At 43.0% G+C, this 15,161-nt stretch overlaps 1 protein-coding gene across 2 annotated transcripts in view; it reads left to right on the forward strand.

The window, feature by feature from the left end:
- TRAPPC10 (trafficking protein particle complex subunit 10) overlaps nucleotides 1-15,161 on the forward strand; it is a 78,522-nt gene that overhangs the window by 56,907 nt on the left and 6,454 nt on the right. For both annotated transcript variants that reach the window (XM_054578871.1, XM_054578879.1), the window contains 6 exons: nucleotides 221-362; nucleotides 1,779-1,937; nucleotides 2,971-3,200; nucleotides 10,378-10,478; nucleotides 11,837-11,963; nucleotides 13,098-13,268. In XM_054578871.1, the coding sequence (XP_054434846.1) occupies nucleotides 221-362; nucleotides 1,779-1,937; nucleotides 2,971-3,200; nucleotides 10,378-10,478; nucleotides 11,837-11,963; nucleotides 13,098-13,268 (930 nt within the window). The remainder of the gene's footprint in view (nucleotides 1-220; nucleotides 363-1,778; nucleotides 1,938-2,970; nucleotides 3,201-10,377; nucleotides 10,479-11,836; nucleotides 11,964-13,097; nucleotides 13,269-15,161) is intronic.

The following is a 15,161-nucleotide window of genomic DNA, read 5'->3' on the forward strand; positions in this document are numbered from 1 at the left end:
GAAGCATAAAGTCAAGTTCAAGCCCCAGTCACTCAGGCATCGATTGAGATGCTTAGGGCCCTTTGAACAGCCCGTGTGCAAGACGTGTGAGCACAGAGCAGCGGGATAAGGAGGGCGAGAAAGACGATCATTTCAGAGATTATGGCACAGCCTGCTCTTAGGGCGCTCACAGGTACGAGAGTAGGTGATGATGACTTTCTGACGTTCAATTCGACCCTAGGCCAAGGAGCCTGGGACGTACACGCTGCGGCAGCTGTGCGCCTCGGCGGGCCCCGTGTGCTTCGTCCTCCCGCACCTCTACCCGCTGGCACAGTATGACGTGTACTCCCAGGAGCCACAGTTGCACGTGGAGCCGCTGGCCGGTGAGTGGGCCGTGCAAAGCTGGGATCGCGGTTGTTCCGGGTTGCATTTCACTCCTTTACAAAGGAGCCACATGAAGAAGGGCTTTCTGCACCATCAGGCTTCCAGTATGTTGTGTACAACACCTTTTGGGTAGCATCATGGAAATCCTGTCTGGGGATCAGCTGACTGATTGTTCTGTTCATCAAATATATGCTTTTCTATTATTGCTGACTTTCATGTTTAATAAAACATGCATATCAGAACATAAGAAAAATTAGCTATCAGTTACTGTCTAATGCAGAGAACTTAATAAGTAAATGTAAGTTCCTGCTAAGAGCTTTATTTGAAAGGCTAAATGCTAGATTTATTTACATTCTATACTCTGATCAAAAGTCTTCTTCTTTGAAAGCATTGATTAAATTTGATCCCCTGGCATGACATTTGAGAAGTTCAAAGCTGCTATTTTGTTAAGTTCTAAAATTAGAAGAAATTAGAACAAATGACTTAAAACCACACATCACTTAATTGAATAGTAATAGTAATAGTGAATGTGTCAGTTGTTTAGGCCAAAATAATATATTTATTGACTTATTTCTTCCATTTGAAAAAAAATCAAGGAAAACATTTTTTCTATGTAACCTCCCCACACTCTCTATTTTTCTGCTTTGAAACTTCTCCCATGGCCCCCAGGAGAGGCCCTCAGATGCTGAACGCAAAACAGTCTCAAATGACTCTATAGTCAGAGAACCTTTTGTGGAAGAGGCTAAGCTTTGTTGCTATCAGGGCCTGGAAAATGCCCCGTGAGACCCACCGGCTGTGCTCACGCCTCCGCCCTGCGGCCCTCCCTCCCTCTCCTGCTCCATGCCCGCCATCCCTCTGTCTTGCCTCTTTATTTCTCCTTTTTGTTTCTTATCTCTTGCCTTTTTCCTTCTGCCTTCCTTGGAGAGTCTCCGAAACCTCGGCTTATGTCCATGTAGGACAAACCAGAAGCTATACCTTTAACTGTGCTGTTTTAAAACCAAAGATCTTGAAGGCCTAACTTGAAACCACCAAAGACAATTCAGAATAGCAATCACACATGCAGTGTCATTGGTCGGTTCGTTAGTGTCATTATCCGATTCTTTCGTACTTACTGGCAGATGAAATTTGAGCCCCGTGTCAGCACCACCGTGGTCCCTGACTCCCTGCCCGAGGTGGTGATAAGGCCCCTCGTGCTCACAGATGCTCTTGGCCCCAGCGAGGGCCCCGCAGCCCTGTAGTCCCTGTCATTGAGATGAAAAGTGAGGGTGGGGGGATAAGAACCAGGGAATTTGAGAAGTAGCTGAAGTGAACAGATCTTTTCTAGCAGAGGAAACGATGCTGTCTAGCCCCGTAATAGGTTCTCCATTGGTATTTTTGGTTGAGAGTGATGCTAATCACAGTCTTTTTCCCTTTAGATAGTCTTTTGGCTGGTATTCCTCAGAAGGTCAAGTTCACTGTCACTACTGGCCATTACACAGTAAAAAACGGGGACAGCCTCCAGCTCAGCAATGTGGAAGCCATGCTCATCCTGTGCCATGCAGACAACAGAGCAGTGATCTATTCTAACACGAGAGGTACGGCGGCGGTCACCTGGCACAGGTGGACCCTCGGCATTGTCATGCACCGTGAGGATGTAAGGAGCTGTCTGTCAGCCGCTTCATCCTCAGTTAGCATCTGAAGCCTGCTTCTACCGATGACCCTTTCATGGCAACTGCCCTCCTGTGGGTGGACAGCGGCCCTGCCCCTGGATGGGGCCTTACATGTGGGGGGATATACTGAGAGCTGTGCATGTGCTCAGTAGCGGGCGGTGCCTTGCTGGGACTTCTGATGCAGTGTGGTTTCATGATTGATAGTGACGCCCTATGGGCCTTCAGCCCTCCCCAATTCCCTCATCAAAAACCAAAAGTAAGCTTTTTTAGGCACTGGTCGGAAGCCCTAAAAACGTCCTGGCTCTTGCCCTGGCCGATGTGGCTCGGTGGTAGGAGCGTTGTCCCGTAACTGAAGGGGCGTGGGTCTGATTCCCCATCAGGGCACGTACACGGGTTGCAGGGGCGCTCCCTGGTCTGGGCGGGCATGGTTCCTGGTCTGGGTGCAACCAGTTGGTGCTCCTCTCTCACGTTAGTATTTCTCTCTTCCTGTCTCCCTTCATCTCTCTCTCTCTCTCCAAAAGTAATGAAAAAATGTCGTTGGGTGAGGATTTTTTAAAAAGCCCCGTGTCCCCTGACCTCCAGCCATGAGGCATGCGGGGTAGGATGCTGCTCCCTTCCTGGGAGGGAGCTGGTCTGGCAGTGTGACAGCGCGGGAGCACGTTGTGCAGGGACACACGCAGTACTTGGGTGGGCCACATGGGGAGGGTCCCCTTTTTCTGTATCCAGACGGAGCACAATGACCGTTCTCGGGCCTGGACCCGCTGGCTTTCATGCAGTGTCACTGTGTCTTCGGGGGTTAGTTCCCGATTTTCCTGCCTCTTCCGTCCTGCCCTAATCCACATGCTTTTATGTGCACAGGAGCAGCAGGAGTAGATACTGGGCCCATCTCCTGCTGGAAGAAAAAGGAGCAAGGAAACAGATGGAATGTGTTAGAAGTGAATTTTTCTATCTTTCCTAGAAAAGGCTTCTGAGGCGTCACTCCGCGTTCAGTCGTCCGACAAAGTCACAAGTATCAGTCTGCCGGCTGCGCCTGCATACCACATGATCGAATTTGAACTGGAAGTCCTGTCCTTACCTTCAGCTCCAGCAGCTGGAGGGGAGAGCAACACGCTGGGGGTGACAGAGGCCCAAAGGAAGCATAAGGACACGCAGAAAGCTGGCTGCTGCATGGCTACCACGGACCACAAAGTAAGGAGGGGCTGGAACTGCTCGGCCTGTGGCGGCGGCCTCCGCGTGTCCTGCTTGCTCTGAAAGACGGTACATAAGCAATGAATCCCGTTGCAGTGGCAGATTTCCAGTTCTGATGCCATGAGCTCTCGTTGGGTTTAGCACTTATATCTGTGAATCACACCTTATATAAGGAGCACATCTTGGAAGGACAAAGACAAACAGGCTCTAGCTTTTCTATTCCAACTAAAGAGGGAAGGACAGTTTATTATGAGAGAGAGAGAGTTTTCTTAGGAGAGGTACCTTTGGGTCTGTAATCCATTTGTCCTGGTAATTAGACTAAAGGGAATTCTTTGTCTTGCTGTACTTCAGTGTCTGAAATGAGAAATGTCACATCAAATGTAGCAAGGAACAAGTTCTACTCTGGTGCTGGTGTTTATTGACAGTTACCTGAGAGACCTACGACTCTGTTCCCTGCTCCGCAGTCCGTCAGCTCACAAAGTGAATCGCTAGCATTGTGCTCATTCCAGTCGTGCTTGTGTCTTGTCACACAGATAGTGGTTCTGAGGGCTTCCAGCCAGCCCAGGTGTAGAAGTGTGTTCTTGTGGTTCCATGGGACTGTATATTTTGCATACTTTTGAAAGACGCTGCCTGAGGGTCTGGCTTCTAGACGACCTGAATCTAGGGAGTGAGATCCTTCTCTTTGGGACACTGACAGTTCTTGGCACACAGTGACTGGGAGCCATCAGGGATAAAGTAGGCTGCTGCACAGGCACAGGTGTCTGAGAGCCAGCCAGCGGCTGAGACAGGGTTGAAAAACAAGCTTCACTTCCTGCACGAGGCCACTCCACGATGGGAGAGGCGGTTGTTTCACCTACTCTATGGAAACCAACACAGAGTCGAGCAAAGTGAAGAAACATGGGGATACTTTCCGAATGAAAGAACAAGAGAAACCTCAGGGGAAAACACTTCAGTGGAAGGAAGTTAAGTAATTTACCTGATAAAGAGTTAAAAGTGATGTTTAGAAAGATGCTCACCAAAATGGAAAGAACAGATGAAATGAACACAGTAAGATCTTCAACAAAGAGATGGGAAATATAAGAAACTACCAAGTGGAAGGCACAGAGAACACAGTAACTGAACTGAAAAATTCCACTAGAGAGGGTTCAACAGCGGACGAGATGAAGCAGGAGAAAGGGCCCTGACAGCTGGAAGACAAGGCAGTGGAAAGTATCCAGTGAGAGCAGCCAAAAGAAAAAAAGAACGAAAGAAAGTGAAGCTAGCTTAAGGGACTTATGGGACAACATCAAACAGACTAACATTTGCATTATAAGGCCCCCAGAAGGAGGAGGGAGAGAAAGGGGTGAAAATCTTGTTTGAAGAAATAGTGGCTGAAAAGTTTCCTAAGCTGGGAAACAGACATTCAGATCCAGGAAGCCCAAAGAGTTCCATCAAGACACATGATAATTAAAATGTTAACAGTTAAAGGCAAGGAGAGAATCTGGAAAGCACCAGGAGAAAATCAACTTGTTATGTACAGGGAACCCTCATAAGACTCAGATTTTTCATCAGAGACTTCGCAGGCAGAAGGGAATATCAATATATTCAATGGGCTGAAAGAAATCAAACTTCCAGTTATGAATACTTTGCCTGACCAAGTTATCTGTCATTCAGGATCGAAAGAGAGATAAAAGAGCTTTACAGACAAGCAAAAGCTAAGGGAGTTTTTCACCACTAAACCTGCCTTGCAAGATATTAAATGGACTTCTTTAAGATGAGAAGAATGGGCGCTAATCACTAACAACACATGAAAGAAGAAATCTTACTGGAAGGGTAGACGTATAGAAAAGGTAGTGGAATAATTGATTATGTAGCTACTATGAAAGTTAAAAAGACAAAAGTAGTAAAGATAACAATGATTACAATAATTAGGGAATACACAAGATAAAAAAATGTAAAATTTGACATAAAAATATAAAGTGTGGTGGGGCAGAAAGTAAAAATATTGAGCTTTAGAATGTAATCAAACTTATCAACTTAAAGTAGATTGTTATATATAAACATAGAGCAAAAACTTACAGTAAATATGCAAAAGGTAAAGAGAAAGGAATCTAAGGATACCAGTAAAAAAAGTCATCAAACCACAAAGGAAGAGAGCAAAAGAAAAAGAAATGAAGGAAGAGAGGAACTAACCCCCTCCCCAAAAAACAGCTAGAAAACCACAAAACAGCAATAAGAACATACCTATCAGTAATTACTTTAAATGTAAATTGACTAAATTTTCTCAGCAAAAGACAGAGTGAATAAAATCAAGACACATCTATATGCCTACAGCAGACTTAGTTTTTTTAAAATTATATTTTATTGATTATGCTATTACAGTTGTCCCAATTTTTCCACCTTTACCCCTCTCCACTCAGCACCTCCCACTCCCTCAGGCAACCCCCACGCCATTGTTCATGTCCATGGGTCGTACATATAAGTTCTTTGGCTGCGTTATTTCCTGTACTGTACTTTACATCCCCGTGGCTATTAACAGACTCGCTTTAGGTGTAAGGACACACACAGACTGAAAGTAAAGGATGGAAAAAGCGTTCCATGCAAATGGAAACGAGAAGAAAGCTGGAGTAGTTCTACTTATTTCAGACAAAATAAGACTTTAAAGCAAAGACTGTACTAAGAATCAAAGATGGGCATTACATAATGATAAAAGGGACAAATACAACAAGAAGATATGACATTTGTAAACATTTATGTATCCAACATAGGAGTAACTAAATATATAAATCCAATATTAACGGACCTAAAGGGTTCGTTATACAGGGTCCACAATTATAGTAGGAAACTTTAATACCCCACTTACATTAATAGATACACCATTCAGATAGAAAATCAATAAGGAAACATTGCTCTTAAACATGTTAGAGCAGATCAACTTAACATACATATCCAGAATATTCCATCCAGAAGTAAAGGAATACATGTTCGTATCACGTGCACATGGAACATTTCCAAGATAGATCACATTAGGCCATGAGTCTTAATACATGGGTTGAGCACTGGCCTGCGAACCAAAGGGTCGCTGGATCGATTCCCAGTGCAGGGCACATGCCTGGGTTGCAGGCCAAGTCCCCAGCAGGGGGTGCACAAAATGAAACCACACATTGATTTTTCTCTCCTTTTTCTCCCTCCCTTCCCCTCTCTTAAATAAAATCTTTTTTTAAAAAAAAGTATTAAAATCATATCAGACATCTTTTTTTAGCCACTGTGGTATGAAACTAGAAATTAATTACATGGAGAAAAATGGAAAATTCACAAATATGTGCAGATTAAACAACACACTACTGAATAACCAGTTGGTAAAAAGAAATCAAGAGAAACCAAAATATACCTTGAGACAAAACAGAAATGTAACATACCAAAACTTAAGGGTTGCAGCACAAGCAGTTCCAAGAGGGAAGTCCATAGTGACAGTTGCCTACCTTAAGAAACAAGGAAAGTCTCAAATAAACAAGCTACCTTTACACCTCAAGGAACCAGAAAGAGAATAAACAAAGCCCAAAGTTAGTAGAAGGAAGGAAATAACAAATACTAGAGCAGAGATAAATGAGAGAGACTAAAAAGACAATAACAAAAATAAATGAAATTAAGAGTAAGTTGGTTCTTTGAAAAGATTAAATTGACAAGCCTTTAGCTAGATTCACCTAGAAAAAAAAGGGAGGACTCAATAAAACCAGAAATGAAAGAGAACATGTTACAACTGATACCACAGAAATACAAAGGATCGTAAGAGACTACTGTGAACAATTAATATGACAACGAGTTGGACAATCTAAAAGAAATGGTTAAATTCCTAGAAATACACAGCTTTCCAAGACTGAATCATATGCAATAGAAAATCTGAACCTATTGGTTACTAGTAAGGAGATTAAATTGGTAATCAAAAACCTTCCAAGAAAAGTTCAGGACCAGGTGGTCCCACTGGTGAATCCTATCAAACAAGCATTCACAGAAGAATTAATGCAATCCTTCCAAAACTTTTTCAGAAAATAGAAGAGGAGGAAGCACTTCCAAACTCATTTTAGGAGGCCAGCAATACCCTGATAGATGCCAAAGCCAGAAAAAGGATGCCATAGGAAAAAAAATTACAGGCTAATGTTCCTGAATATCATAGGTGCAAAACTCCTCAACAGAATGCTAGCAAGCCAGATTCAACAATCATATATCATGATCAAGAGGGACTTATTCCAGGGATGCAAGGTTGGTTCAAATCCACAAATCAGTCAGTGTGATAACACATAATCAAAACGAATGACAAAATTACATGATCATCTCAATAGGTGCAGGAAAATCATGTGACAAAATTTAGTATCCGTGTATGATAAAAACTCTCAACAAAGTGGGTATAGAAGGAGAGTACCTCAGCATAAGAAAGAGCATATATGAAAACCCTACAGCGCACATCACACTCAGCAGTGGAAAGCTGAAGGCTTTTTCTCTAAGCTCAGGAATGAGAAAAGGATGCCCACTCTCACCACTCTTTTTGAACATAGTGTGGGATATCTTAGAGCAATTAGTCAAGAAAAATAAAATGTGTACAAATTCAAAAAGGAGAAAGGAAACTGTAGCTGTGTGCAGATGACATGATCTTATATATAGAAAACCCTAAAGACTTCATCAAAAGACTGTAGAACTAATAAAATAATTCAGTAAAGTTGCAGGATACAAATTCAATACACAAAACTGTTGTATTTCTATGTACTAATGAACTGTGAGAGAGAAGTTAAGAAAACACTTCCATTTACAGTTGCATCCAAAAGAATAAGGAGGTAAAAGACCTGATGTTGAAAACTAGAAGAAATAATAATAGAAAATTTAGAAGACAAATAAATGGGAAGGTAGTCCATGCTCATGGAATAGAAGATTTAATGTTGTGAGAATGTCCCTATCACCCAAAGCAATATACAGATTCACTGCAATCCCTATAAAATTCCAATAGCATTTTTTACAGAAATAGAATAATCCTAAAATTTGTATGGAAGCACAAAAGACCCTGAATAACCAAAGCAAATTTGAGAAAGAACAAAGCTGGAGGCCTCATGCTTGCCTGATTTCCAACAGTGTTACAAATCGATAGTAATTAAAACAGCATAGTATTGGCATAGATGATTGGGAAAAATAGGAAACCCAGAAATAAATCCATACTTACATGATCAATTAATTTATGACAAAGCATCCAAGAATATACAAGGGGAAAAGGCATCTCTTCAATAAATGGTGTTGGGAAAACTTGGACAGTCACATGCAAAGAAATGAAACTGGATCACTGTCTTACCCCTTACACCAAAAAAACCCTGAAAATGTATTAAAGATTTGAATGCAAGACCTGAAACCACAGAACTCCTAAAAGAAAATATAGGCAGTAAGCTCCTTGACATAGATAGGCCTTGGTGTGATTTTTTAAATCTGACACCATAAGCAAAAGCAACGAAACTAAAAATAAAAGTGGGACTGCATCAAACTAAAAAGCTTCTCTGCAGCAAAGGAAACCATCAACTAAATGAAAAGACAATCTATTGGGTGAGAGAAGATATTTACGAATGATATATCTGATAAGAGGCTAAAATCCAAAATATATAATGAACTCATATAACTTAATAGCAAAAGCAAAACAAACAAACCAAAAAACCCCCAAGCAATCCAATTAAAGAATGGCAGAAGATCTGAATAGATATTTTTCCAAAGAAGATGTACAGATAGCCGACTGACCACGAAAAGATGCTCAACATCACTAATCATCAGGGAAATGCAATCCAAACCACAGTGAGGTATCATCTAACACCTGTCAGAATGGCTGTTACTAAACAGTCAAGAAACAGGTGTTGGCAAGGACGTGGAGAACAGGGAACGCTCATGCACCGTTGGTGGGATTGTAGACTGGTGCAGCCACTATGAAAAACAGTATCGAGGTTCCTCAAGGAATTTAAACTAGAACTACTATATGATCTAAGAATCCTATTTCTTTATCTAAAGAAAAGAAAAATACTATTTTAAAGAGATATATGCACCCCCATGTTCATTGCAGCATTATTTGCAATAGCCAAGATGTGGAAGTAACCTAAGTGTCCACCTGTGGATGAATGGATAAAGAAGTGACACACACGCACACACATGCATGCACAGGGGAGTATTATTCAGCCATCAGAATGAATGGAATCCTACTATTTGCAACAACATAGATGGACCTCAGTGGTATTATGCTAAGTGAAATAAGTCAGAGAGAGAAAGGCAAATACTGTATCACTTCTCTTAAGTGTGGAATCAAAAACAAAACAAAACTAACCTCGTAGGTACCGAGAAGATTGGTGGTTGCTGGTGGGATATATGGGTGGACTGTTTTTTGCTTTTTGTTTTAGTTTAAATAACTGATTTTTTAAAAATGCATGTACAGAAGGCTAAGAAATGCAGTCCTTTCAGAGATTATAGCATAGAATATCAGACCAGTCAGTGCCTAAAGAATAATGTTCGTATTTTTCAGTCCTTGAAATTTTTCCCCTTACTGGATATAGAGTTCAGGAGACAAAGGTGATATTTATTTCAATGACTGCATAGAGTCATGCTGAAAGAGTGAGTCTCCCGTACTGAGTGTATTTGTTTGTATAAATTGAAGCTTGAGGCCTGGTTTCTGCTCTTACTAGAATTAATAGCATGGTCCACTGTGTCCCCAAATTGATTTGGTTTCAGTTAGGCATTCAGCATCACGTGGATTGTTTGGATAATTCACTAAATGTTGTTACAGTTAGTGACTCATTAGTGTCACCTGGACATAGTGATTAAAAGCGCTTTGTCATAACCGCCTGCGCTGTATAAAACACATTAGGCATCATGGCCACGTGCATGAGGAGAGGGAGGTAGGGTTTGTGCTGCTTGCCTTGGCCTCTGCTCCGCAGCCTCCGAGGCCATCTGGTGGCTTCTGGACATTCTGCCAGTTCCACATCCATTTTTCTTGACTGTATATGTAGCTTTGTGTCTCTCGTATGTGTGTGCAAAGGTTTAATGGGGTTTCTCTTCTGAATAAGGAATTGTAAAGCCATCAAGCCTGTAGGACCTTGGCAGCCACCACAGACTTGGATGGATGGTGGTAGGGGCTGAGCTGTTAGTGGGTGGTCTGAATGGGTGTCCCTCTGTCTCTCTTCAGGTGTCCATCGAATGCCCGTGGTCCATCTACTCCACCGTCATCGTGCTGACATTCAGCATGCCCTTCAGGACCACACACGCTCTGCTGTCCTCAGGGACACGGTAAGGGAGGCTCTGCTGCTGTCCCAGGCTCTTTGACACAGAGCCCCATGCTGTTCAGAGCTTGGCCTCAGTGACCTTGGGCATGTTTTCTTGGATGACCATGACGCCATTGTCCCCTACAGCACCAAATCTATACTCAGAGCTCCCCAGCTGTCTCAGTAGTGACTCTGTGCAGTTCGTTTGTGGGATGTGGGACCCAACCAAGCTCCATGTGATTATCAGTGCCTTTTATTCTTCCTTCCCTTGTTCTTCAAGCCAGTGACCCATTGACAAACGTGGGTCAGTTGTCCTCTACAAGGTCCGCCATTCTGTATTTGCCTGGCCACACCCTCCTGGGTGTGTTAGACTGGTTCCCCGTGACCTGCCGGTTACCTCTGCAGCCAGGCTCTTCAGCTTCAGCGCTGCCGGCGCTTGGGTCAGATGGCCTTTGCTGTGGGCGCTGCCCTGGGCACTGTAGGTGTTAGCAGCTCGCCCACGTTATGCTGGTGGCACCCCCCCATCCTGATCACCCCCAGTGCAACGAGCAGAAATGTCTCCAGATGTTGCCTGATGTCCCCTGGCGGGGGTGGGGGGGGGCAGTTGCCACCAGTTGAGAACCACTGCCGTAGAGGCTTGATTAGATTCAAGTCAGCTTTTGGAAAGGCTGGAGTCCTCAAGGGGGTGTCCTGTGCCTCACATGTCACTGCATCAAGAGACACAGGATCCATTTGTCCCCGGAAGTGATGATGCTCACATCGACCACTGGGCTTGGGTGAACCTGACCTGTCATTGTAACATCCCCTTCTGCTTCATCCATTCATTATTTGGGTAATTTGGAAACAAAAATGACAGGACCATACTGAGAGTGAAACATTATTCTAGCAGCATTTTGTCCCTTTAAATTTCAGTGAGAGAACTGTAGATATTAATGGTTTAAAAGCATTAATAAGTAATAAACAGACTTGAGTTCCTCTAAGATGAGCTTTTCACAACTCCTCACATGCAACAGACACTAAAGCGAACCCTGTATTTGGTTTCTCAGTGAGTTACCATTACTTGTGGTCGCTACTCGTTCCTCTGTAACCCGCTGTGATCTATTATTGCGTGTTTGGAGAACTCGGTTATAACTGTGTGTCAGAATCCTCTGTCAGAATCAGAATGTTTGATCAGTTTTTCCTCAGAACCGGCTCACTCACAGAGATCTGTATTTTCAGACCCTTTTACACGTGAATCAAGAGTAGGAATATAGGTAACAACTGGGTCTTAGTAATTTTACTGTCACTTTTTTGATGCCCAGCGAAGTTCTTCTTAACAAAGCAAAAATATATTTCATAAAGTTCTTAAATGTCAAAGTCCTTTTTTTTGTTTTTCTGCTTTAGGAAATATATTCAAGTTTGTATCCAGAATCTGTCGGAACTTGACTTCCACCTGTCAGATAGTGATCTTGTAGACATCGGGGACAGCACTGACCTGCAGCTCCTGCCGCTGAACGTGGAATCGCAGCAGGTAACCACCCTCTAGAACTGAGCATAAACTCAACAGAGCGTGGGAGAGCACACATGTGATGCCCAAGCCACCAGAATGCTGATGCTGTGCGTTAGGTCACGGGAGCGGGATAATGCGCGTTAGGCGAGCCTTTCCACATGGAGAACAGCGCGCTGGTGATGCAGGTGATCCGTAAACAGCGTGGACATGCGAGACTGCTTGGAAGCTCAGCTGTGGGCAGTGGCTGCGTGTCCACCCCCCACTCTGAGGGCTGAGTGGTGCAGTGGAGAGATTAGGAAGTGGATTTGGTGTTGTCTCATCAGAAGAATGGATTCTTACACTTGTCCTGTCCTGCATACAGCTTACTGGAACTGCAGGCTTACGCTTAGTCACATGTGGACAGGGGATGGTGGCTGTGAGAGCCGGCCCATCATTAAAGCCTGCCTGTGCCCCAGGAAGCAGCCAGAGGTGTTGGCGTAAAGGGGTCATGTTCACGTTCACACTGCCAGGTGGAATCCTGGCCGTGCTTTTCCTGTTCATATGTGCATGTGGTTTTAGACAGTAAGTGCTGAGTGTTTAGAAGAGCAAGAGTTTTCCTAATGGGTGTCTGATCTTTAGCATTTTCAAAGGATTTTTCCCAGATTATACTTGGCAAGTTTCAAATACCACCCAAGCCTGTGGCTGTGCTGCAGGGGCAAACGCCAGGCACGGGCTGGCTCCAGTTCCTCATGTGACTTCCTGTTAAACACGAAGGAATGGGCATGGGTGTAGATGTCCTTTGAATTGATTGGCGCATTTCTCATTCTGGAAATGTATGGCATGCTATATACTAATAAATGTTCTTTAAGCTTTTTAATCTCCTATGCGGTGGAGCATATGAGATCTTACAAAGTTAAAGTTTGTCTACCAACCTTGTGCAGACTGCCGCGGGGCGGGGGCAGGCAGGAGGAGCGGGGGGGGGGGGGGGCGGCGCAGGGCTTGGGGCAACACTCGCTGGGCTTTCAGGACCGGGGCGCTGTGGGGTCGCTTCTTCATCTCACCCACATTCCCTTCGTGAAGTGCACCTTTGACGGAGTGTGGCTTTGTCCCTGTGTGTGTGCTTTGTTGGCGGAGTGTCGCTTTGTCCCCGTGCAATGACAACCGGCTCTCTTGCAGCACATCTGCAGCCAGCAGTCGGTGTTCTTCGTCTGGGAGCTGGCATGGACACGGGAGCCGCCCCCTTCGCTGCGTGCCCGCTTCTCCGTGGGGTTCCGCCCAGCCTCTGAGGAACGACTGTCCATCTCCCTAAAGCCCTATACTTATGAATTTCAAATGGAAAATTTTTTTGTATGTATTGAATTATTTTTTTGGGGGGGAGTGCAGAGTGGGAACATAAAAGGTTTGCATCATACTCTTTATAACCTAAAAAGTCAGACAAAATCCTTCAGTATAATGAAGCAACAGATAAGGAAAATAGTTAACACTTGGAGTAGGTAAATCACTGACTGGCTGTATTTGAACCCCGGTCCTTCTCAGGTGACATGTTGGTACCCATGCACTATTTCTGGCAGCTCTAAGATGAGTGTTGATAACTATAAAGACCAAAGACTTCTTGCCCTGGCCGGGTGGCTCAGTTGGTTGGAGTGTCATCCTGTATACCAAAGGATTGTGGGTTTGATTCCCAGTCAGGGCATGTGCCTAGGTTGTGGGTTTAATTCCTGGTTGGGGCGTATACAGAGGGTGGCTGATCAATGTTTCTCTCTCACATTGATGTTTCTCTCTTTCTCTTTCTCCCCCTCTCACTTCCCTTCCTCTCTGAAATTGGTGAATGTATCCTTGGGTGAGGATTAAAAACAATTTTTTTTTTTTAAGAAAAGGACCAAAGACCTCTTATTGCATCTCCCTTCTCTTCCTTAGTTGACATAATAATGTTCTGGAACTATTTCTTAGAGTACTTTGATCTTGATCATTAACTACTACACTGGGGGTTTGCATTATAAAGACGTATCTAGTTTTCTAAAGGAAAAACAAAATGTTATAGAAGTTTACTTAATATTGGGAAGATTTTCTTAAGACCTATGCATGGAGCTAAAAGAAGCCTTGAGCTAGGGGCGTAGATTGTTGCTTTTGTTTCTTTAGTGAGATTATTGGATTTTGTGTTAGGTATATGAAAATGAAAATACAGTTGACCTTGAACAATTTGGGAGATTACGGGTACCCACCCCCACACAGTTGAAAATCCATATATAACTTTTGATTCTGCCAAAACTTAACTTCCAATAGCCCACTGTTGACTAGAAGTCTGATAACATAAACAGACGATTAACACATATTTTGTATGTTATGTATTATACAATATATTGTGTTCTTATGATAAAGTAAGCTAGAGAAAAGAAATGTTATTAAGAAAATCATAAAGAAGAAACATTCACAGTATTTATGGGGGAAAAAACCCATGTATAAGTGGACCCGCATAGTCCAAACTTGTATTTTTCAAGGGTCAATTATCCACAATTTTGTGGTGTTTCCTTTTCTCCTCTTTACTGCTGAAATTGTCGAACAACGCTTTGTTGGAAAAGGTATTTGTGTTGAACAATCTTCAATACCTCCTTACAACCGAAAGACTATTTGTTTTGAGTCTTCTGTTTTATTTAACTCTCTGTATGATTAGCTTTAGTGTTAAACATGATCATTGGCATGATTTTCTTTTTGTAGTATTGTACAAACAGGTACCTTTTTGATGTGTTAATAGTAGCTGAATATTAAATTGTTCATATGGGAGAATCTGCAGAAATTTCATCAGCTTTGCTTACTACAGATGATTATTTGATTACTACAGATGAGTTGGCAGTTTTCACTGGTACTTTTATCTTTTTTGCTTCCTCTTCTCATAAAGAATATAGAAAAATTTTCCTTTATAATTGTACAAGCTGAGTAATAGGCCATTGAAAAATGGTGAATTATTTTTTTCAAAACATAATCTGAGGACCAGATATGTGGATACCACTTTTTTAAAAACTTTATTGAGCTATAATCGATATACCATGAAGTTCACCTGTTTAAAGGGTACAGTTTGATTGTCGTATGTTGACAAGCGGCGCAGCCATTACCATAATCTTATTCTAGAACACTTTCATTCTCCCAAAAAGAAACCATGTGCCCCGTTAAAAGTCACTCCCCATTTTGTCCTCTTCTCAACCGCAGGCTGTCCCAGCCTGGAGGCAAATCTGTCTGTGGGTT

Source organism: Pteronotus mesoamericanus, unplaced genomic scaffold (genome assembly GCF_021234165.1).
Source record: "Pteronotus mesoamericanus isolate MK-2021 breed Mesoamerican mustached bat unplaced genomic scaffold, CSHL_Meso_final contig_116, whole genome shotgun sequence".
In the NCBI taxonomy this organism is placed as follows: domain Eukaryota; kingdom Metazoa; phylum Chordata; class Mammalia; order Chiroptera; family Mormoopidae; genus Pteronotus; species Pteronotus mesoamericanus.